This window comes from Nasonia vitripennis, chromosome 1 (assembly GCF_009193385.2).
Source record: "Nasonia vitripennis strain AsymCx chromosome 1, Nvit_psr_1.1, whole genome shotgun sequence".
NCBI lineage: Eukaryota > Metazoa > Arthropoda > Insecta > Hymenoptera > Pteromalidae > Nasonia > Nasonia vitripennis.
Genome location: NC_045757.1, coordinates 2,119,552 through 2,144,955, shown reverse-complemented (window position 1 = coordinate 2,144,955; position 25,404 = coordinate 2,119,552). Strand labels below are relative to the sequence as shown.

The 25,404-nt window shown below is 45.5% G+C and overlaps 2 protein-coding genes across 5 annotated transcripts in view; both read left to right on the top strand.

The window, feature by feature from the left end:
• Window positions 1–7,150, top strand: part of LOC100122747 (phosphatidylinositol 3-kinase regulatory subunit alpha) — a 48,999-nt gene extending 41,849 nt beyond the window's left edge. For all 3 annotated transcript variants that reach the window (XM_001606295.6, XM_031922251.2, XM_031922252.2), the window contains 3 exons: window positions 27–203; window positions 288–530; window positions 673–7,150. In XM_001606295.6, the coding sequence (XP_001606345.2) occupies window positions 27–203; window positions 288–530; window positions 673–997 (745 nt within the window). In that variant the 3' untranslated portion in view covers window positions 998–7,150. The remainder of the gene's footprint in view (window positions 1–26; window positions 204–287; window positions 531–672) is intronic.
• Window positions 7,151–10,510: 3,360 nt separating this feature from the next.
• LOC100122716 overlaps window positions 10,511–25,404 on the top strand; it is a 162,539-nt gene continuing 147,645 nt past the window's right edge. For both annotated transcript variants that reach the window (XM_016981315.2, XM_016981314.2), the window contains exon 1: window positions 10,511–11,099. In XM_016981315.2, coding sequence (XP_016836804.1) covers window positions 10,910–11,099 — 190 coding nt within the window. In that variant the 5' untranslated portion in view covers window positions 10,511–10,909. The remainder of the gene's footprint in view (window positions 11,100–25,404) is intronic.

Sequence of the window (25,404 nt, the reverse complement as noted above, 5' to 3'; positions counted from 1 at the left end):
GTTGCTGACAAGGCAAATATTTTTAGTCTTTCAGATAACGCAGAGCTGTTAAAGCGTCGACTCAAATCTCTGGAAGAGAGCAAGGATCAGGTAGACGATAGTCTCAAGCAGCAGATCGCGCACAACAGGAGTCTTGAGAGGGACATGAACAAACTGAAAGTCGAAATATTCCAGCTCGTCCGCAACAAGGAAAAGCACATGGCGTACGTATTTGCAACAACAGTCACAATTTCACTGAATAAAAAATAAATGTACGTATAATAACGATGAATATTTTACTCCTGCAGCTGGTTGAAGAAAAACGGCATGAATCAGGCGAGGATTTATCAACTGTCGCAAAATCTCATATCGATCAATCGCGGCGTGAACGTCGATCTTCAGGAATTTGACGGCGAAGTGCACAGCGACGAAAAGACCTGGCTCTATCTCGACGGTTCACGTTCAGATGCTGATAGAATCCTTAAGGATAGGCCCGAAGGCACCTTCCTCGTAAGAAGGTCTACGATCGGACAATACGCCTTGTCAATCATGTAAGTATTCATTCGCTCATCAAATTCATCGTTTAATCATTACGTTACCTCGCTCTTTCAGCTTCACTCATCTATTACATGCGCTCATATCTGTATTCGTGTACTATTAAAATTTCGATTACTAAAATCAAATGATTCGCAGGTGCCAAGGAACAGTGAATCACTGCATAATCTACGCGACGGAGCGGGGTTTCGGCTTCGCCGAGCCGTATAATATCCACGAGTCACTGCGTCATCTTGTGCTCCACTATGCTCAGAACTCGCTCGAGGAGCACAACGAGTGCTTGACGACGACTCTCGCATACCCTTGCTTCGCGTCGCCAGCTGCCTTAGCCAAACTTCAAGCCCAGCGCCTAATGATGCAACAGTCCAACGCCGCGTCGCAGCAGATCCACCAGCAACAACAGCATTACCAAGCAGCGCAGCAACTCTTCGCTTCCAGCGCTGGACCTGTGCATCAGACCTAAATATTCATCGGACAGAGAAGAGCGAGAGCGAATCAGCTATTACACGCTGAGTCTTGTAACTTTCATTTCTCTTTATTTGACCGTGCATCTTATCAGCGAGCGGTTGCCACGGCAACTTGCGATTTTTCGTGGTCCGCGATTGAGTCCGTGCTTTTGTGGTTCCAATGGGCTGCGTCTTGGTGCCATAATAATCTTTGAGAAACTGTGAAACGTAGAGGCATTTTTTACGATTCGAGAAAAGTTAGGATTCAAAGGAGCGTGGGAATGATTGTCGCAAACTTTTTTGAATATCAATCTTTGGAAAAGTTTCCGCGGGACTGGAATTAACAAGCGTGATTCAGGTGTGACCCATTTGAACCACGGAGTACGTAAAGAATTTATCATCGATTTGACCCTATTCTTTTCTTTTACAAATTTCACGAGTTGTCGAAAGTTCGTCTGAGTTTAACATTGCTTTACTCAATTATTGGAAAATTATTTGTGATAGAACAACGTTACGTTGAACCGTATTGTTTTCTATGAAATAGGAGAGAATACGATCAGTCAGATAAATGAAATTCGTACGAAACTTCGAATAAGATCTTGGAGACATTGTAAAAGACAAATATTGCCGATCGAGCATCGTATTCCACCGATTTTTGAAAGCGAGTAAACAAATTCGTAAACTTCCTGCAGCGAGACAGGTGAAACAAAGATGACAAACAAGTTGTCTCTATCTTCTTTGCGAGTGCGTGGTGCACTCTTGTAATGTATATTTTTCGTTCGTTCGTTTTTTTTTCTTTTGTCGACGTTGGTCGAGCCGACCGAGAGTGAATGCGAGTCAAGCGAGACAGAAAGAGAGACGTGACGTCGTCGAGGTGATATTAACTTTTCTATAGGCGAGCCGAGCAGAAGAACGCGCGAGCTCTAGTGATATATATGTGCGTACGCGAGAGTATGCGTCGAAAAAATTAAACAAATACATAGAATATATATGAAAAACGCGCGTCGGGTACGCGCGAGAGGCTACCGTCAGACGGTACGTACACAAACACATAAACACAATCGTGCGCGACGAAGACTATAACGCGAGACGAAAAATGGAAGAGTTGGTACCCCGTCGCTACAAACGGATGCTTTTCCGTTCGATTCGCCTCTCCCTGATATTGTCGATGTGCCTGCGTTTGCACGCTCACGCGCAACAAAAGTAAACGAGACGTGTCAAACTCAAGACTTCTTCCCCACGAGATACAACGAAATACATAGAATTATATCTCGGATGACGGAGGAAGTCGAGAAACGTCGTAAGGGACGGGGCGAAGGACGAAGCTGACGAGCAAGATGGAGAGAAAGTCATGAGTGAAGAGACAGAGGAAGGAGAATTTTTTATACGTAGAATGTAAGTGCTTCCGTGCCAGGGTACGAAGAAGATTATAATAGAGATATGCGGAGGAAAGGAGGATTTTTTTTAGAAATAATTATCTGTGATTTACGAATATCCGCTGCGCGACGACGACGATAACGAAGACGAATACAAGGATCGAGAGCCAAGAGCTTGCGCGCGCAACGGATAACGGATGGATCGTTCGTTCGTTGAAACAAGAAGGGAGAACATAAAGTTTTATGCATTTAAGAAGTTAATTAAAAGAAAAAAAAGATGAATTAATGAAGAACGAGGCGAGATGAAATAATGATGAAACAAAACTATTGTGATCGGAGGGCGGATGGAGAGACAAAAATCCAGCAGTGGAGAGAAGACGATATGGATGTCGATGAAGAAGAGTGATGCTAAAATGCAACGTTCGACCGGGCGAGTAGCGGGTCTGTCCTCGGTTATGTCGAGCGAGATCTCCGCGGGCCCTCCATTAAAACAGGAAAGAATAAGAATTAAGAAAGATTAAAAATACAAAAAAAAAAATATGATGATAAAAGAAAATGAATTAATTCACATTAATCGATTATATTATATATACGGAGTTTAAAGCGTGGAGAGTTTCTTGTTTTTCTTTTGTACGCGCGCGAATGAGACGATGCAAGACAGATTAATAGAGCGAAAATGGAAAACAAAAAATGAAGAAAGAATGCAAAGCGAGTAGAAATGCGGATATGAAGATTTTGAAGAATACTATATATAAGTGGCTAAAGGATAATCCCGGTCCGCGGCGGCAAGAGATCAGCTCTAGCTTCGCGGCCGTCCTGAGCCTCCCAACATACATTACATATATATAAATATATATATATATATATACATAAATATTATATTTAAATATCGTGCTGACGCGTAGGTTATCACGTAAACTGCGTAGAGGGGAAACGAAAAAATGTCCTTTTTGTTTTTTCCTACGAGACGACAGAAAGAGCGAGAAATAGAGAGCGTTGTTACGACAGCCGGGGCTCCATGGAAGTTTCGACGCCGGGCACTGCGGCTCGTCTGCCGAAAAATCAATGGGGCGCCTTCGATATCCTTCTTTCCAACTGATTCTTCGTATCGTGTGTGTCTAAAATAATGTCCAGCAGCAGCCAGGAAACTGAAGTCGCTCGACGACGCGAATTACGGTCCACGAAAATTGTGAAAAAAACAAATGTGCTCCGCGCTATCGTGTAGGAAAATCACGGAGATCGACGGGCAAGTCGTCGCGAACTCGTTACCTCCTCGCGCGCTCGCTCTTCCGACAGCACCGGCTCCTCGAGCTAATACGTATAATTATATAGCAATCGACAGACATCGAATCGCGTGACACCACTTGAGCTTGTACTAGGAAAGAATCAAATTGACGTCCATTATGTAAGACGCGAGTCAGCATCCCGATGAGCGAGCACGCGAGGAACTTGCACTTGGCGACGACTTTTCCAGTGTGCGATCTAGGAGATGGTCGCGAGCCGCGGTCCTTGTTTTCGCTCGGCGGACCCGAGCGCCAAATCTCGCGCTTATAGAGCGGTCGATAAGTTCGAGAGAGTAGCGCACGGGCCTACCGTCGTAGTTGCAAAACTACCGCGGCGGCGACGATCTCGCGATATTATTCAAGATCGACGGCAGCACTCGGAGCGCGATAATCGTCTTGATCCTTCTTTCCATTCACGCCCCTAAAAACTCACCTAAAAACTGATATATAAATTCAGCGTCGTCATATATGTACATAGTACCCATATATAATTAACTCGGCTGTATGTGTGTTTCTCTATCTACTACGGTCCCTGTAATCCGAAGATTGAACGAATAATTATATATTCCGATTCACGTGACATATATGATTTTAGTGCATGAGAAATTTATATATGCGTTTTTCTCCTAACCCACACTTTCCCCTACAGCCGCCCTCTCCCACCTATGAGCTCGGTCGTTCCGCGCGTCGGCGCTCGAGTTGATCGGGAGTGATTGCGGTCCGCTGTCGATCAAATTGAGTCCGCGAGCGAGAGCGGTCGGGCGACACCTATGCATGTAACTCTAATAAATATGTGTGTATCGCGCAAACAAGAGTAGAAAGAGCGCAATGTAACAGGCCGTCGAGCGACGAATGCGGAAAAAATTCGTAACATTGATGGAAGAAAAATGAAAAAAAATCAAGTAATAAGATGTATAAGCGGAAAAGGCGAAAATTGACAAAAAAATCAAGTTAATACAAAAGTTAAAAGCTAAATGACGAGGAAAAAGAAGGCGAAGCGAGCAGCATGAGTGCGGCGTAGGCGAAGAAGGCATGGAAAAACAAAAGATGTTCCCGTCGTACTACTTCGAATTACGTAGGCTTATAAATAGTTAGATTTAGACTTTTTTATATCGAGATGAAAAAAAAAAACATGAAGATGCAGAAGGATTGAGAAGGACAGCCGTGAACAAGATTATTGGAGAAACAAAAAAAAGTGCTTCGAAGTGACGTGAGCGTGAGATAGGAATAAAAAAACGATGAACTAAAACAAATAAATGTGAGAGAAGGAGTTGGTGATTTCAAAATAAAAAATGATAAAAAACACACACACACACACAAACACACGTAATAGTATGCATGTGGATAAAACGACGACGTGTACCGGAGTCTATGCGTCGATTCGCGAGAGTCGCTCCTGTCGGAGGTGCGACTCGCATTGAGAGTATCAGAGAAAGAGAGAACCCGACGAACACATTATAATACGCGCGGCGACAAGAAGAAACAGGGAAAAGCAGCGATGCGGATCCGGTCGCGATGGATCGGAACGGCTCTCGCGTGTTTCCTTTTTTCTTCTTTCGAGCCGACGATAGAGAGATTGATGGGTGGTCCACGAAATTTCTTGCGAACTTTGCGAAAAATGAAAAAGGAAAAAATACGGAGGCAAAAAGAGGAGAGGCGAATATCTCTCCTCGATCCGAGCAATTGTGAAGTTGATCTCAACGCGTTAGGAGGGGAAAAATATGTTGTTTGAGCAAGCGACGATTAATTATATGCAGAAAACACGATGTATTGTAGCCGTCTTCTATCGATGTGGAGCGAACAAATAACAAAAAATGCTAAAAATTGTAGAAAAAGAAAGAGTCGCTGGAGTCGACTTGGGAAAGCTCTTCGGGCGTTCTCGCCGCATCGGGAATAATAATAATAATAATAATTATAATATAATAATAATAATAATAAATAATAAATAATGAATAATAATATCGATAACGATAAATAATAATAATTTAAAACTCATTAAGGATTGTTTAAAAGTGAGATTTTTAAATGTGACGTTTTTTAACGATGCGTTATTATATACACAGTATATATGTATGAGCATATATATATATATATATATATCTATATTTGCCGAAGACACCTTTCCCAAATTGGCTCCCTCGCGGTGCTCTGCCGTCAAATCATCGAAATTCTATCACGGAGACCATATATTATATACAAACTATATCTACATGTATGCAACAATAAAGAAAAAAATTGATGGAAATAAGCACTCGAAACAATAAAGCGAATATGGAGAACCGAGAAATTTCGAGGAGTAGTTTGGCGAGAGTGAGATCCGAAGCGTGTGCGTGTGTGAGAGAGAAAGGTAAATAACAATAAAATAGCAACAAAAAAAAAATGAGAGAAAGATGTGCGGAGTAAAGCGATCGATAGTGAAAAAAAGTGAGTGGAAGCAAAAAATATATTATATATACAAACATCTATATATTTTTACTTACTTTCGAAGCAACCTTAATCATTATTTATAATATATATACATGCATATAAATATATATGGAAGAAACAAATTTTATTATATATAAATGAAAGATATTTTAGTTCAATACTCTCGCCGAGCGACGCGTGCTCAATTCTTTGCGTTCGTCTTCTTTGTGTACCTCTTTACTTCTTTTCCTGACTTGTATCTCCTTCTTTTCAAATCAATTTTCTCTCTCTTCTTTTCTTCGGTCGGCGAGGAAATTCGCTCCGCGACGGCGCGCCCCGCCAAAAATCAATTGTTCGTCGGAAGGCTAATGAAATTGTAAAAATCAACTCTGCGAGCCAGTCTGCGTAATCGATTGTAAGCGCGCAGGGAGGCGAAAATGAATTTTCGCGTAACGCGTACAAGACAGCTGTGTACGATTTTACAATAACTGCGTATCCCGATGGAAACGGGCGCGACGTCGCGGACAGACGTGTTGACACCCGCTATATATATATATATATATATATATATACGTATAAGTTACTAAATTAGTAATTTTTAGCGGCCTGTCTGAAAGGCGTCCGGCGCGTGCGAGAGAGCGTCTGTGTAGATGTTTTTGTTCAGAGCGAAAGGCTGCAGAGTGCGAGTGCGAGAGCGAGAGAAGGGCGAAAGACGGAAAGAAAAGGAGAGAATCGAGAAGCGGAGAGGGTGGACTCTTCGGTTTTCTCTCGCGCGTCTCGTCGTCTCCTTTACTTTTTTGATGTAAGCGACGCTTCGCTGGTCGATCCAACGACGCTTGCGAGATGATATATTATCTATATTATACAATTTTTTTTCGTTTTTTTTCTTTTTTGTAATAAAACGAGGAAACCCAGTTTTGAAAGAAGCACGAACACACACACACACACACACGTTTTTATTGGTGCAATCTTTTTGCATTGTATGTAAACCCGACGTGTTGCGGCTGGGCGACGTCGCGAGGCTCTCGAGAGATAGCTCCAAGACTTAGCCCGGTCGCAATTTATACGCAATTCAGTGAATAAAAACAAAATTTCTGCTTTTTAACCAACTGTCTCTTTATTTCACATGCTTTGTCCGACTTTTCTTTCATCTGAATCGCATCCGCAGGACAGTCGCAGGCGTCGGCCAGAGGGACGCGCTCCTCTGATGTCATGGCGAGCGAAAGAGAGGGAAAGAGAGCGTGCTGTAACGAGTGTGCGACGATAAGGTCGCGCGGGAGGGATAGAATTATGAAAATGTTGCCTTAGCTTTTGTACAACGGGTGAACGAGTGCGCGAGTGTGAATTTATGCCTATGTTCGTCGTGATTTGTATAACGATATACACAAACACACAAGCCCTCTTTTTTTCGTGATCGTTCGTTGTTCTCTTGCCCTATACATGATTGTGTGCGTGAGTGCGAGGTCAAGGAGAATGCGGATCGACTGTGTATAGCGTGTGGCAAAACACGTCGAAATCTTCCCCGCTGATTTGTGCCTAATTAAATAAGGGGGAGGCAGGTTCGACGTGTTTTCAGGCGATTCGCGGTGCGGCGATGACGACGATAATGACGATGATGATAAGGGACAAGCGAGAGTGTATGCATACATGCAGATCGATACGAGTGATGTCTGTCGAGGTGCTCGCGGCGAGAGTTACTCTTTCCGGGACTCGAGAGGGAGAGACACGTGTCTCGAGGCAACCCTTAATTACCGCATAATATTTAGTAGCAATGATAACTGTAATTGTAATAACGATAACGATGTAATTGTTACGTAAGTGATAAACACGCTAATAACGATTATACGAAAATGACAAAGCTCCGTAAACTAATCGACACCGACGTATCAATTCGCATTCGAAGGAGTAATTTAACAAGGAAGTAAAAAATATTAACGCAGTGGGCTGAGATAAGCTGATGAGGAGAGACAGAGTGAGAGCACAAGAGCGCCTCGGCTCGTCAAGACCACTTCCCTCGAGCTTCGAATCGACGGAAGCGTTCTTCGCGAGCGTAGTGTGTGTGTGTGAGAGAGAGAGAGAGAGAGAGAGAGAGTGAGTGCGTCAGTGAGAGAAGCTATCGCAAAAGGAGGAGGAGAGGAAAGAAAAACAATATTATAATATTAACAAATGTATGATGTCCCACTGTGATACAACTTTTGTTTTTGCATGTAAAGTATATAATATTATTATCGCCGTAAGTACGAAGAAAATGAAAATCGTTACATGCGAGCGAGAACGAGAGAAAGACGGCAGAGGGTGCAGTGCGCAAGGCGGAGAGACGTGCGTATAAACAAAGTGAATCATGTGATCGCGCTGAGGGAGGGAGGGAGGGAGGGGGGGGGGGGCGAAAACAGTTTTTACCGAGAGAGGTGGTCGAAATTCTTTCGGAAAAGTGTAGCTTGCAACGCTCGAGTCTTTCTTATGATATCTATCTATGTTTTGCGTACCTGAATTCGAGAATATGTGCTCTATATAAGAATATAATATGCGTTGCGTTTGCGTTACTCGATTCGTTCTTTCGATTCTTGATACATTATTATATTATATAGAGAAAAATTCTGTCAAAAGCGTGTAGGACGGACTTCGAGGGTGAACAAAAAAAAAAAAAATTCTACACCAACCGAAGCGGCGTCTTCGCGTCCGTAACTCGGGCGAATCCAGCGAGCGGTCGAACGGATTCGTCCGCGTCGACGTGAAGACAATAGCGCTCATTCGATTAAAACCATTCGCCGATGCGTTTTCCTCGTTAGCGTTGCTCTTCGTCCGGGACGAAGCACACGGAAAAACACACACACACACACACTGACTTGTTTCCCGCGTATATCTTCTTTCGTAATGTCTTGTATACCAATATACTGTACCACACGTAGTGGCGATGAAAAAACAAACTAATACTAATAATAACGTAAAAGAATTATAAGCAGTGTAACGCAAAGGAAAAAGATACACGTCCATTCACACCTATACACACACACACACGCGCGCGCGCGCGCATACACAGTCGAAGTAATGTAAATGACGTAAGAGGAGCGGCGAGATTACGTATAATGCACGCGTGAGAGAGGGAAGAAATCAAAAGTGTCGAGAGAGAGAGGATCGTTTTAATTTTCGGAGGTGGCGAGGCGAGAGAGAGAGAGAGAGAATTATATTGATACGGAAAGAGAGTGCGATCGGAGAGAAAGAGAGATACACACATGTGCAAAACGCGAGCCGGAGGCGAGACCGACTGACAATCTGCGCGGCCGGGCTGGTCTCCGCTCGCGGTTTCGCCCTTTTCAACCTCGTATTATACCGTTTATTTGGTAGTGACATTCTGTAAAACCATTTATATTTGCATATGATTAATATGTTTTACTTATAAATGCCGAAACCTTGTGTAATTATTTGAACCGCCTCCCTGTCCTGATCCTGAAATCACTCTTCTATTTTTATCGAAGAATTCATGCGTTTTAAAACTTTTGGTTTCCAATATCGAGCGAATATTGCCGACATATTTGGATTTTCGGAAAAGGTAATATTTTTTTCTCAAAAATAACGTTTATTTATTTATTCATTTTTTTTTTTTTTTTAAAGCTAATATTCGTCCGCGATCTCCGTATATGACATACTCGCAAAATCGCCGCTGGCCAAGCCAAAGTCGCAGTAGAGCTATCTACAAGTCTCGCGTTACATGCATTACAGTCGCGAAGTTGAGCTCGCGGAGTTCAGCCTTAGCGAGCGCGACGATAATAATCGAGCGACACGCGCGAGGATACGTATATGCAGGTCGGCCGGCGCGACGCTGACTAATATCACTTAAGACTTACGCGGTACTATTTATCTTGTACAGCGGAGCTTATAGCGACGGTAACTTTTCCCAAGTACAACTGCGAGTGTCTATTCTTCGATGGATTATTATGGAAGGTTATTATTCGATTTTCATTATTTTGGCATTGCTCGAACATCGTTTCAGCTTGCTTTTATTTAATATTTTCATTTCTGACTCGTTCGATTGAGTTTAATTTTCATCATTAATGTTCTGCGAACAAAAGTATATCGTATCCAGGTGTACCGAGCTGTACATCTGGCTTTCGATTTTCGCATTCCAAATATCGAAAAAAGATCAACACGAACATCAGCCGATTTCGCGCGCGTACGTACATACATGCCCCAAAGTCAACAACGGACAGAACTTCGGCCTTCGCTGGCACAGCCAAAAACCTCGAGCTGCCAACCGTCTCAACCCCTGCAACCGCAGTCCGCAACCTACACACACACATATACGCGTTCCGAAACGAGGTCAGGAACTCCCTACCTGCATCACCTGGCCGAGAGAGAGAGATCGAACACACCTGAGGGGGCGCGGTTCTCCCGGAGCGCCGCTAGGGGGCGCCAGCAGTGGACGCGCGCGCTCGCGCGCGGCAGCCGGGAGGACTCGAGACCGCGCGGCGGCAGTCAACCGTCGACGGCACGCGCGACGTTTCGTCGCGGGAAAGAGAGCCGCGCGCGATCCGCCAGACCACGTGTGCCGCGGGTGTGTTTACTTACTCCTTATCGAATTCTCATACTCGTTCCGCGCGAGACCGAGCAGTGCGTTCGTTCGACCGTTCGAGTACTCAGTACAGGAAACATCGAGGTACATCATCACCGAGATTGAGGTAAAAAGAAACAGTGTCATGCGATCGTACGCTATGCGGCCGCGGCGCGACGATGCAGCGGTCAGCGAGAAAAGTGGATTGTTCTTGCTGCTGATATAATAGCAGCGGCAATAGAGTACAAGCGCATACCTGCAGCGAAGCGAAAAAACAAAGAAGAATAAACGTAGGACGCGAGGAGGTTATAAATAATGGGCTGGCCGAGAGGCGGCGAGTGGCTGACGCTGCTGATGATGCTGCTGGCCACGTGCTCGCGAGAGCTGGTGGGACGCTGCAAGGCCAGCGAGTTCCCGGAACGCGAGTGCTGCGACCCCATCTATCCGCTGCCCGAGCCCACCAGCAGGATGCCCACTTTGCCTACGCCGACCGGAGGCAAGAGCGGTGAGTACGTTTCTTTTGGTTTTTCCAACACTCGCGGCGCCCACTACTCGGAAGGACGGCTTCCCCGCGCGGAACGACAAAGTCAATACGATTTACGTTGCCTAATGTAATTGGCTACGGGAGTAGAGGACTTTCCGGAATTCGCTGTGAGTAAACCGTCTTTTTCTCGATATTGCGAGATGCGTAACATTACACTCGATAAGAGACACTCGCCGAGAAAACAGCCGAGCCATTGGCGGTAAATCGCGTATGTACGGACTGGGCTATAGTTATAACAGCGCCAGGGCTCTCTCTACACACACACACATACACACACACTAGCTATGCTGCTTTAAGTAACGCCGCTATTTTCATGCGACCTACTTTTCTTCTCCCCTAGAGATAGCCGTACACGAGTATGTTGTACACACCTTGGGTATGGACTCCTAACGAGCAGCTGCTCCGGGACTAATTCCGAGTGTCTCGCCTTCTTTTCGGCAACCGCGTCTTTGGTACACGAATTTTCATAAAATTCGACAAAATCGAACCGTTCGCGCGATCGAGATTTAGCGCATCTTAGCCCAACTCGTCCGAGACTCGTCCAAAGTCAAACTATTCAGTTGTAAGGTTGGAGAGTAACTAGTATAGCGCGCAGCAGCAGAACAAGGGCTTAGGTACAAGACTTTTTTTTCTCTCGACCACTTCTCTCCGTTAATTTCGAAATCGTGCGATTATTTAGGTTTATCGTAACAAGTCCCCGGCGCTGCTCTCGTAACTCGCTAAACTTTATCCCGCGACACATCTGAAATTAAATTTTCAAAAAGTTCTCTCTCCCAAGCGCAAGGCCGAACTTTCTCAGTTCAGCAGGTCTCGCTCTAAATACACTCGGAGAAACGAGGCTATCCCGTTGGAGAAAGAGGAATTACGTTTGATTAGGTTTTTTAATGTTCTAATATAAGCTTCGAGCGATATAACGCCGATGATTTATACATAATACCATACCAAGCCTCTCTCGAGAGGGGCGAAACAATTTCGTTTTAAAATTTACGCCGCGTCATTATAGAACGATTTCGGGCCGTAAGCAGGCTATAAAGTTATTAAGATCGCTTTTGACTGGTTCATAATCGTAATCACAAATTGTTCGTAGAACGGCTTTTTACGGCGGCTTAAGAAGATCGTTTAAAATTTACCGTAATTTTATGCTGCCACCGCCTCGCCGAGAGCTATATACCCCTAGCTTTTAAGGCTCGAATAAAATTTCGTTGTAAATTCCGTCAAGTCCGTTTTCATAATTCGCGCGATGTCGAGCGAGCGTTAATCAAATGCCTTCGCTTTACGACCCCGTATTTATAAATACAGCCTCCCGCTTTCGCGCGCGCCCGCAGCAGTCGTCGGTTTCATTTCGGATATTATACGCCGCGCATAATCGGGGTGATATTTTAAATTTGTCGCGTCTCTCTGTCAAAATCATTCGCGCAGGTCATCGCTGCCGTTAAATTAATGCTTACGGTTGGCAAAACAAATTTAATGAATTATCGCGCGCTTCCGTATTGCCGCTTTTGAATTTACTCCAACGATTAATACATCGAAATGTAAATTCACACATCTGGCGCGAAAACCGCAAACTTTCATCGCGCGCCCCTGTCAAAATTCGTTGCAAAAGCGCAAGACGGCTCGTACGTTCTCTTTTTGAAAAAATCCATCAACCAGCACACATCTGCCGGCGCTTATGAGCCCGGAATTTTATCAACTCCCTCGACGCGCGCGCGCGCGCAGCCTTCAGAAAAATAAAGCGGGGCCGAAGTGCATCGCATAAAGACACAGAGCGAGAGCTATACCGCATACTGCAGCCCCGCAATATCGCGCGTATTGCGCGCGGCAGCCCCGAGAGCAGCTTCTTATGCCGCGCCGCAGCTGAACGAGGGACTACATTACGCCGCTTATTTATCCCCCCATCCACTCAATTTTCCATCGGCGGCGCGCGCACGTGTGTCGCTCTCGGAGAGAAAGCGCACTTTTAATAAAACCCCTGCAGCAGAGATGCGCGCGGCTGCGGCTTATTCGTAGCTGCTATTCGGCCCTCTGTGGGTACGTACAACGCGGAGAGATCAGATTGTTCTAGAATTTATTCGGAGAGGATACACGTGAAATAGCCCCTATATGGCAATCGATTCCCTCTCGCGCGCGTGTCTATTTTTGAAGACAGGGCTTTCCCTCCGCTGCACTGGCGCGCGAGCCGCGATTATTGGAGATTAATTTTAGAGCGGCGTGTTTGTTTGCGCGCCGATTAGAATCGACGTATACCTATAGCCGCTCTTTCTCTCTCTTTCATTATGACGACGACGGGCTCGGCCCGAGAGCCTTTGTCCGAGTTTGTCACGCCTGGATGATTGAAAAAATTCCCGCGAGAAAGAGAGAGAGAGAGACAGACCCAAAGGGGTGTAGCAGCGTAGGTGTGTGTGAGAGAGAGAGAGAGAGAGAGAGAGAGGCTCGACGGACAGCAGACACTTGCGTCAACGGTATTTTCGGTATGTTCTTTGAGTTTCGCGGATATTTTGAGATTTTTTTACGCGGGCCGAACAAAAAATGACGTCGAAGCCACCTATCGACAGAGCGACGGTCTATTCCAGGAAGACGCGCACACATGCACAGGCTCAGCGAAGGGAGAGCTCAAGAGATTACGGATTATTAGCTAAAGGGGCAGAGAAACGAGCCCGAAGAGCAAGCAGGGCTGCGCCGCAGTGGAAAGGTAGAATTACGACTCTCCGGGAAAGAGAGAGAGAGAGAGACTCGCTAAATCCTCGAGTGTCTCTTCGTTTACGGGATTCAGCGCTTTTGCGCTCTCTCGCTTCCGATTTTCCATTTCTTTTGATAACCCGCCCACCGCGAGAGTAAGCGTTTTCTTTACTCTCCCTGGCTCTGTGTTTTTTCCCCGTGTTTTAATCGGAAAATGGTATGAACGGCAGGTTTCCGCATCGGACACTCTTGATTTTCGAAACCTATACCTATACTCCCTCTGCGAGATTGAATTTCGAAAAAGAGCCGGTTGGGGATATTAAAGCCGTATTAAGCGGTAAAAATCTGCATTTCTCGACGTATACACGCGAAATCTTTGGGAATAGCGCGAAAAAGAAACGGGAGCGAGAGAGCTGCAGCGCAGGAATTTCATGAATAATGAGCGTCAACGAGAGAAAATCCAGCACGCGATCGCGAAGAGCTTCGCGGAAAGGGGGAGAGCGTGCGAGGCGAAAATAAAGCCGCGCGTCGCGACGGGGAAATTTTTAAATGTTTTTCAAAACACAAGCTCCGAGCTGTTTTACTTTCCATCCATCCGCGAGCCTCCCCGACTATAAACACCGTCCATTAGTACTCGATTCAGTCGCTCCTCGCCCCCTGCGTGGAGCCCAAAAGAGAGAGAGAGAGAGGGGGGCGAAGGAAAAAACCTCTAAACAACGCCCGGCACTCGAGTCGGAGGGAAAAAAGTGTACGTGCGTGCGCGTTAAGTCGCGCGTTATGCCCAGCCTGGCGGCGGTGTACTTAAGGCCGAATAAAAATACCGGCGAACACTCTAATTTTCGATTCCCTCGAGGCGCCCCGTTTAAATGTGAAGCTCGGGAATGTCGAGAGGATGTTTACGCGCAGGTATGATAATACGTTCTCCGAGTCGGGGGGTGATCGAACTGTGGATTTTTTTTTTTTTTGATCTACGCGATTGTTTCTCAAAGCGAAGGAAAGAGCCGAAATCCGCCATTAAAAATCAACGCTTTTTAAGCACGCCAGGCTCTAATTCTTCTTTCATTCGCGTTTCGCGCACAAAGACGCGCCAACCGCCACTTTTCCGCTGTAATTTCAAAACAACCAACGGCAGGTCGTTGGCACGCACGGCTGTGTGTTAGTTTTATACGACTAGAACATGGCGACTATTTCTCGGCTAAATTAACGGTATAAATTGTTGCGTTTTTACGGCAATTAAGAGGTAAAAGCTCGCGTCGGTAACGAAAAGGTATTTCTCAACAACGATACCCATTACACGCCGAGGCGTAAGTATACATGTATATACATAAAAGCTCGTTCGACGCTGACGCTGCTGAGGGCGGGGAGAGAAGGAAAAGTGATCCCCGAGGCCCTGGCCGCCGTAGATCTAATCGCGAGCGTCACACGAGAATTTTCTTTTCGCGGAAACTGTATAGCCTGCGCCTGACGTGTAGCCTGTAGGTTTGATGGAGATTCTTCTTTTTTCTTCGAGACTAGATGTTCCAGATTTTCATCGAATAGTAGTTGCAAACGTAACCGATAATCGAGGATAAACAAAAGATCCGTATCACCGGGGCATACACTTGCCTCAATTTTTATCACAGAACCGACGTCGTTGCGGCGATACACGTATACGCCGTGGCTCTTTAATTCGCTGTTTGCCCAAAGGCTGCGTGTTTGATTTTTTTTTCCAGCGCGCGGCTCTTTTCCCTCTTCGTCCCGCAGCATTTTCAGCCCGTGGAATTGGTTATTGTCACGACATGCTCTTTTTAGCCGCTGTTCTTCGGGGCTCTTTTTTTGAGATCGTACTCGATGCTTTTTTCTCGCAGTTGAAGTTCGCAGGTGGAAGACTTCTTCGCAGTTCGTTAGCAATTTTTTCCTCGAAATCGGACTTTTTCCCGTCGAAGCAGCTATATCTTTCTTATAAACGGATCCTATCTCGACAAGATTTACACTCCGGCCTTTGATTTACACTCGTATACCGCGAAGTTCGCTGGGTCGCGATGTAATCTCAACGTTACATAGATTCCGTCGTGCGCATAAACAAGAGAGAAACAAGTTGGCTGGTGTGTGTAACTTTGAGATTATAAGCGTCGGTTAAAGGCGCAGGTGTAAGTAATTGATCGAACACTAAAGCTGAGCAACAACGAACTAACGCTGCGCGTATCAAAGAGAGGGGAAAAATCCGCGGTTATATTATAGTTGGAACTTTTCTCATATGTGTGCAACCAGATTCATTCTGAAACAGGTAAAAGTGTACTAGTGGCGACGTTTCATCGTACGTCAGCTTTTTTAATGACCGCCGGGCTCTCTATTTATATGCCACTTAAAAGTTCGCCGTATTCAGATTTTAATGAGAATTCTCTCAGATTTACCTCTTTCCGCGCACATGCTCGCCTCGCTGAATGCGACTTCTCGCGTGCGTTTTGAGGTTGGATATAACGCGCGTCGCGTAACGATTTGCAAACACAGTCGGCTCGCGCTTTTCTGCCCTCATTGTTTCCTTGCATCGACTAATGGCAGTGTGTTCCTCGCGGGTGACGAAATAAGTAGCGGCGACAGCTCGTAACCCGCGCGCGAAAAAACAAGGTAATTCAGCCATTGCCCCCCACCCCTCGCGGTGTAGCGGCATACACACTGCAGCTCCTGCCGGGCCGATGACGGACAAACATCGGCGTCATTGTTTGCAAATTGAAAGCAGCAGAGCAGTGGCGGCAGGCGCGATGACAATCGGACGCGATACGATTGGCAGCCTCGCTGTTGCTGTAAACAGGCGCGAGTGTAAACAGGCCCGCGCTCGCGTAACTGGATTTCCAGGAACGAAGGGGGCTGCCCCCACCCCTATCGGCGCGTTTGTTGTGTGTTGATCGAATACTGAAAGCGGGGACGTCGTCCCTCTCTCTCTCTCTCTGTATCGAGTGTGCGCTGCAATTTGTTCTCGCGTTTATACAGAGGGCGCGCGTGTGCGTATAGGCTACGTTGCTGTTTACGTATGCGCGTATATGTGCGTTATTCCGCGTCCTCGGCTCCTGTCGTCTGTGTATATGGGAGAGATCGGACTGTGTGCGCACAATGGATAAGCGCAGAAGGAGGAGAAGGTGGAGGTTATGATCGCGCGGAGCAAGAGCGGCATTGAGATCTCGCTCGTAAAGACGCAATGCCACCGCCTAGAGCCCAATCGATTGTGTGTCTCTCCGAGGACGGAAGACTGAGAGAAAGGATATGTACGGTTTGGGAGCTGACGCTTGGATTTGGGTATAGAGGGTACCGGCTGTTTGAGTGGATCGCTCTGGTTCACGTCTGGAGCTCTATCATTTTTTTCGGGTAAAGCCGGTAATTATTAAAATTGAAACTAGCTTTTCTCTGCTTTCGAATGCAGGTATCATCAAAAGCGATTGGAAATCGCATCTCCGTGATCTCGACCTCGGAAATCATCTAGTCTCGAAAATATCATTTTAAAGAACTTCCACTTCAAAAATCCGTATTTCCACAGCGCGACCTGCGTGATTCAAGCTTCCATCTCACTCCCTCTCTCTCTTTCCTTCATCACTCGCAACGACTTCCAGAGCTCGCAAAAAGGTTGCAGCAGTGTGAAAAAAGCCAGCACGTGCGGTGTAAATACGCGGCGGCGATGGCAATGAAAGCGAACAGCTCTCCCGCCGATGATTTACTTTCTGTTTGCCCCTGTGAGCGTCATGGACGTGTGCCTGCAGCAGCACAGCAGCGCGCGCGTATACGTGCCCCCCAGCATCGAGGTCACTTACGTCGCTACCGCGGCGCTGCTCCGACGTTCTGGTATTATATACAGGGCGGAGCTGTGCTGTATATAGCCGGTGCGATGCACCACGGAGTTGGTGGTTTTGTTCAACGCGCTGTAATACGGATGTGGTTGTAGCAGGTGAAAGGGAGTTTCGATTTCTTTATACAGAGTGCTGTCGTTGGCCTGTCGGCTATTGAGTTTTGTGGAAGTGATTTTCAGGGGAATTACCATCCGTAATTAGTCAAGGAGCTTCTAAATAGACGATTCTAATCCGCGATGTCACCGCCAGGTGGCGTCCTCGAATCCTCTGTACAATCGGTCGCCAACGGGATTGGAACATAGCCTCTTATTCCGCATCGGTTTCGTTCAAACCAACAAAGAATCATTGTAGATGGTCGACGGAACGAAATCTGCCAATCCAAAAGCGCAACGTCGCGTTAAAGGGGATTCCGAATTAACTACATTCCCATCGGCTTTAATTTACAGTATATAACGCGTCGCGTCGCGCGCGCCAGCTGTGCGAAAAATCCGGTCGGTCGGCCACTTATCCCTCGGAAAACGAATCGAACCGTGCCGGCACTAGCGAGCAAAATAAAAACACCGACTCACTCTCTCTCTCTCTCGCCGATGAAAAAAGGCCAGAAAGACGAATAAAGAGAGAGAGCGGGGCGTGAAAAAAAATAACGAGGAACAAACAATCTGGAACGCTAAGCGATTCCAGGCGACGGCAAATCCGATCGGAGCCCTCTCGCGTTAAATAACGGAAGAATCTCTCTGCGTAGCCGATTGTCCCCTTCTCTTCCGAATAAGCACTTGGCTCAGTCGTTTAACGCTCGGGAGGGAGATTCCTTGAATACACACACACCCGTTCAGCGCGGCGCGGCCTAAGAAAACGAGCTCGAAGAAAAGGAATGCTGTACAGCCGAAGGGAGAGTCTGTCGCCGTTGGCTTACCTTCTCGCCACGCTGGGGCTAATTACTCGCGGGCGATGAAGCGGAAGAAACCTGCATATTTCATGCTAAGCCTCTCGCAACTCGGAGTGAGATTAAGCGCCGCTTGTGTTTTCGCGCGCTGCACTTTTGGCGCGCACGCGCCACCTGGCGGCCCGACGAGGAGTTACGAGGCTGGCGCTGCCTTCGCAAATATGTGCTGTTGATTTTTCCGACCGCTAATGGCGAGGTGTTATTTTGCGCGTGTATGCACCGCGAAATTTGTTTAGGGAAATGCCGGGGATTTGCTCGACGTCGAGAGGAGGAGACGAAGTATTCTCTCGAGGCGTCGCGCCGACGACGTTGTTTTGTCGCGCGGTAGCGAGTTTTGAAGGGCTGCTGATTAAGAGATGGCACTGCGGATTCGAGGCTTCCCGCTGTTTGGGAAAACTGGCGTGTTTGCGCGATTTCTAGAAGACCTGCGGCATCTTCAAACTTATAATCTCCAACACCTCCTCTCTTTTATCGCGGCCAGTCAGCATCTCGACGTTCACGCACGCTCGCCGGCTACATATCGAAGTGGCTCTTTCGGTACACACTGCGTCTCATCTCGAATCTCCTGAATAGCGTCTCAGATTGCAATCGACGGGGATTTAGGCTGACGCGACAGCCGATCGATCCGTGAACGTATCTGATGTGCGAAGTGTATGCGCAGACGTGTGGGGGGACATGGGTATACGAGTTTTCTCGCATAAGCTGTGGAAAGTAAATAGGAGAAGAACAATGAGGCTTTGAATCCAAGCGAAGGCGGTAACGCAATCGGGCTTGATTCGTCGCGAAGAAGGAACGTCTTCCTTCAAATCCTCGAGAATGAAAGGGTATAACAAATGCGGAGCAACTTTTCGAGCGACTTCTTCTCGAAACTGTTTACTCGCTTCGAGCTGAAAATTGAAACGGACGAATTTTTCCAAAGGGCGACCTGCAGCTCCTCCTCGCCTTTTTCCGTTCCGAGCGCGCGCGCGACTCGAATCGAATTTATTCTCCCGAAAGTGATTCACATCCTCTCGTCCGCCTGTAACTTGAGCTGCATTCTCGAGCAGCTTTTTAAATTTCATTGTCAGCTCAAAAGTTTTTCTCCCCTTAAACTCTTGGATAGACGCTTTTGCTTACCGTTGCGACGAGACTCCCCTTAGAATTTCCGAACGATGCTTCGGCGCTAGTCGAAGACACGGATCTAATTGATTCGACCAGATCGCTTTTGTCGATTCCGACTCGTTCGAGTCGGTTCGTAGATACGTATTCTTTACAGATCGTGCTTTTATCTCCATCAAAACTTCCTTTTCGTCCGCGATCACTCGTCTGCGCGACGAAAACCAAAATTTAAATTACAATCTGGCAATGCCAGCCCGTGTACATGAACGTAGAGCTTGCGATGCGGCGCTAGAAATTCATCTGCAACTTCCGTGTCAAGTGGCCCGCGCGAGCTCTCTCTCTCTCTCTCTCCCTCTCTCTCTCTCTCTCTCTGACGGAAAACAGAAGTTGAGGTAAAACTTTGCACAGAAGGGGATGTCGTTGCTAAAAACACTTTTTCTATTAAGTATAACTATTTAAATAAAGCTTGTAATGAAGTTAAGTTTAATGAATCGTTCTACCGAAGAAAATTTCGACCAAACTTTTCGTTTTTCTAAAAGTTTGGAAATACAAAATACCCCGAGGCGGGGCATTACACGAGTCCCGCTAATTCCGGGGAAAATAATTGTGTCGCAGGCTCGTAATAACCGCATCTTAAGTCGAAAGCGCGTGACTAAGCAAGCCGCTTACGAACAAGACTTTACGAGAGCGATTTCATATACGGCAGTACGCAAGAGGTCGGCTGTGAAAAATCCTTCAAGTCGACGTAGGTTCATTATTGCAGCAGAGAAAGACGCTCTACTGCTCGATTTAGCCTTATAACGCACTCTGCTGAGCGTACGCGTAGTGTCGCAAATTTTGATCTTCGTCGGTCTTTGGGGCTCAAATATCAGATCAGCCAATTTAAGAAATAAAATAATAATTGTAATCTTGTTAATCACTACTAATTTGACCTTCTTAGTTTAAGAGTTACTGTAAAAATTAAAATCCTGAAAGATTGAAAAGTACATTCTTTATTGCATGGAGGTATTTCACAATAGTGTTTGCAGTAACTATATACCTTTGCACGAAATTCTGAAAAAGTCAGAGAATAAGAGGTTTACTCCTATTACTCGTGAAGGCCCGGGAATGTACGTTGGCTTTGGCGTCCCTGCGCCGAATGATTCCAAAGGGGATCCCCGTGTATTCTCGCACGGCCCGTGCGCATAGTAGATTCTATTTCCGAAAGTTACCTCAAAAGAGAATTTCACACTCGCTAACCGAAAAGGCACAACTTCTGGGCCCGGTGGGTCTGTGCAGTGTAATGCACCCGACACGGGTGAGTCAAAAGCTCGCGGCTCTTTTTTGCGGCCGTTCCCTCCTCGGAGCTGATTTACTTTTGACTGGATGATTCCAATTTTTCAGACCTTATCCGACGCGCGCCGTCTTCCCTCTTTCTGCCGTCTTCTTGTTATCCATCTGCACCCCGCGTTATCGCGCCGCTGACGCCGTCCTGCAGATTTATCGCGATCCCGTGACGTTTATGACGCTTATTTCGTTAGATGATCCAACTATGCTTTTTTTCATCTTTTTATTTTTCATCTGCACGTTTGCGTACATCGAAATTTTGTGACGATATCGTGATTTAAGAGCTTTTCTTAGAATAAAAAAAAATTTCGCGCATCAGAAACGAGAAAGCTGAAACGAATTTATGCAGAGTCGAACTTTGGAAAATACATCGGCGCGCAGAAAGAGGCTAGCATCTAGGGCGTAAAAAAGTGATGAAAACGTGAAAGGATCTAAGAACGTACGCAATGATGAAAAATACCGGTTTCGCGAGAGGAGCGCAGTAGCGGAGGAAGCCTCGAAAAATTTTCAGCGGAAAATCGCTGGAGAGAAAGAGAGTTTCGAGTGATGAATGTTATGTAAAAATACGCTCGCTCGCTCGCGAGAGAAAAAAAGCGACAGAAGACAAGATATAGCGTGCACTGCCGGCGCAGCGCGGGAGAGAGAGAGAGAGAGAAAGGAGCGAGGAAAAAGCTCGATGAAGAGGCCAGAGATCGCCGAGTTAATGAAGAGGAAGCACTCGTGTATATATATATCTGCGCGGATGCTTCCGAGTCACGGTTTCAAGAGAAAAATTTGTCAGGGAAAATTCGCGGAGATGCTGCTGCTGCTGGGAAATTATTTTTCGATAAACTTCGTCTTCTCGTTTGTTAGCTGTATACTTCGCAGGTATCCCGACGGAGGACAATTTTAGAAGGAGTGTCTCGCGCTACTGAGAATTCTCGGAAGAAAAACGAAGGACGATTTCCCGAGTCCCCTCTTAAAAAAATGATGGCCTTTGTTGTGAAGCATTTAATACGTGATTCTGATTGGTTGCTGGTTGGTTGCCTAGGCAACGAGATCAGAACCGCGCTTTAAATTCATAACCCTCAAAATCTCATAACCCTGGTAGAAATGTTTGAAGTATTTAAAATGAAATGTGAAAACCTTGATAACAGATAAAATATATGTAATATAACTAGCAAGAAATTTTAGTTAAAGTAATCATTACCAAGAGTGTGTAGTATTACAACATGTGTATTGAAAAGTGGCACCCTAACCCTATTTGAAGTAGTAATAAAGTGTGTGAATATTATTTAGTTTTTTTTTTTTTAATGTCAGTGAGAAGTTCAATTAAAAGAATGAAGAGTTTGAAGATATACTGTGTCTCTGTGACCAAAGTCGCCCTCGGTGAGGTTTGAGAGGTGAATTGAAAGAAAAGTTCAGTATCCGAGTCAGTAAGTTTAAATCTATCATTATACAATGTTCTTTGAATTGTAAAAAGGCTACTAGACAAATAAAATATGACACTGCCACTTCCTATGCTACCTAGAGATATGTAACCTAGATGATTCTGATTTAACTGTTTTCGTTCATATTTTCACATCCAGGCTCATGCGAATTTTTTAATTGAGCAGGTAAAATTTTACTTATAGCCAGTTACGCAGAAACTACTATGTCTAGCACATTGTATTTCTGGTTTCTAGCATATTTTTACATGGAGAAAGTAATAAATGTTTTGGCTTATTTGTCAAGGTATTAGGTAATTAGAATTTTGACTTTTAATAGTTGTAAGAGATTTTGAAACCGATAATTATTTAGTCGTATAGCATGAGTTTGCATTAACATCAGTGTCGGAGTCGACACTGATGTTAATCGAAATCAGAAGTTTTTCTGTTAAGGTCGATTTAACTTTAAATATCTTTTCACAATCACAAAAGAAATTTATATGCAAAATATCAGTTATCTAGACCTGTTAGTTTTTGAATGAGAAAAAATGCAAAAATGGAGAAACAGGTATCGGTCTCAAAATCTCTCACAACTGTTAAAAGTAAAAATTCTAATTAATGCCTTGACAAAAACGCTAAAATACTTATCACTTTCTTCATGTAAAAATACACTGGAAACCAGAAATACAATGTGCTAGAGATGGTAGTTTCTGTGTAACTGTTTACAAGCAAAATTTGATACGCTAAATTAAAAAATTTATATGGGCGTCGATGTGAAAATATGAATGAAAACAGTTAAATCATAATCACGTAGGTTACATGTTTTCTAGGTAGCATAGTAAGTATCTGTGTAAAATTTCAGTTGTATAGCTTTTTTATAATGCAAATAAATGGCATTGTAATGACAGACAAACCCACTGACTCTTATACTGAACTTTTCTTCAAATTCACTATTCAAACCAATGATGACGACATTGAGCATTATTAATATATTTATTAAAAAATAGTTTTGAGGGATTTAGTAACATGTTACATGCTTATAGAATATTAGCAGACATTAGTTTGCCGCCCAACACTTATGGTAGATTTTCTACCAGTGTTATTAGACATAGATAGAATCAAGAGCGCGCCTTCATTCCTAGTATTGGTAAAAACTCTAGTCGTTGCGCTCTCTGTGCTAATAATACCCGATGAAATTCTCCAGATAGCTCGGATAGCTCGAAAAACTGTCGCGCGCAAATTTCGAGGGCTATATACACTCTGCTGCTGCCGCTGCATTGCTCGAATTACCAGCACATCTCTGTTGAGAATAGTTCCGCGATGTTCCGAAAAAAAAGAATCGCCGCGATGTATTTTCGGCAGCGCGGCGGTCGGAAGTCGAATAATTCAACTTCGACTGCACTGAAAAAAAACGCGCACCAGTAATCCGTCATTGTACGAAGACTCGCCAAAATTATCGTAGAGTTCAGCAGTTTTAAAGAATCAGTTAGGTCGTTTCTGCTGGTGTCCCGCGTAAGCGACTAATTTTACGAGTCGCGACTCGCCAAAATTACCAGTGGCACACCGTTGTTCTTACTGAACAGTCGTTACAGTGGCAGAACGGTTAAAACTACCGAACTTTACAGCAGAAACGACTGTGTTTTTTTTCAGTGTGTACTCTCAATCCGAGTCCACGTGGGGCGTCCGTCTGCCTGTCGCGACAACTGACCCGAAAAAAGTGTGACCCTACTCTCGCGCGTGTGCCACTCGCAAATAGAACGTGTGCGCCGACGAGACGAGGCACGTATGTATATGTACGGGTTGCAAGTATATTTTATTCATGCAAAAGTCACACACGCTCTGATTATCGATCTCGCGAATGAGCTGGAGAGAGAGAGAGAGAGAGAGAGAGAGAGAGAGAGAGAGAGAGAGAGAGAGAGAGAGAGAGAGAGAGAGAGAGAGAGAGAGAGAGCGATAAACGTGACGGTGTAGGTACGCGCGCGACGCCTGATATATAATGGATTTTTCGAGTTAACTTTATTTCCACGAGGTTTATTATTCATTTGCAGGCAGGGCCGCCGATGATAAATTTGTCGACTTTGTTTGACGCCGCTGATACGAGATTCTAAGTGATGCAAAGTGTGGGCTATTCTATGTTTGTTAATAGCGCTTTATGTGGGTCGGAGGACCGCAAATATTTCTCTAAATTTGGAATACGCGAAATGAAGCTATAATTGCACCGCGGATGGGAGAATATTTTAATTTGGAATCGTTGAGAAATGTTTTCCCTCTATCGAAAGTAGGTCAGAGCCGGCGATCAGAGTCGATCAGAAATTCAACAATCCCACATCAGCGATGCGAGGACGAGGGCAAAAAGAACAAACCTCTCGCATACATAGTATATAGCCGCAGCGAGAAGGAGGGTTGAACGACCTCCTTTGACGCGGCCCTGCGCGCGCGCTATTATCCCATCCGCGGCCGTATAACACAGAGAACTATATGACCTCTCCTCTCTCGCCCGAAATTCGCCTACACCAGCTCCGATGAATTATTATCGCCCGCCGCGGCGTACGTACGTTATACACCCCTTTCTCGAATCAAAAATTCAAAACGCCCGCGCGTTCGGAATTTGCCCGAGCGCGAGAAAGAGGCCGGAATAACGAGAGGGAGAGAGAGAGAGAGAGAGAGAGGCGTAGTGTGTGTATATATGCCTATAGACGAGTCGACGAGGGAGAATCGATAGCACTGTGAAAAATCCATTAAGTTCAGACTCTCTGCCGGCGAGAGCCGCGTAACCTTCCGTACAGGTGTACCTCTTGTAGACTCGTACGTACTCGTATGTACGTCTGTGGCGTCGCACATTGATCTGTTCCCCTGGTCTGCAGTCGCGCATACGTATACGAGTAGTGCAGACGACGCGGCTGTGTGCAAGGTAAACGTACGCGACGAGAGGCTCCGCTGTGCTTATAGTGTGTCTCGTGGAATTGGATAATAGGCGTTATAGACGACGTTTGTTTGTT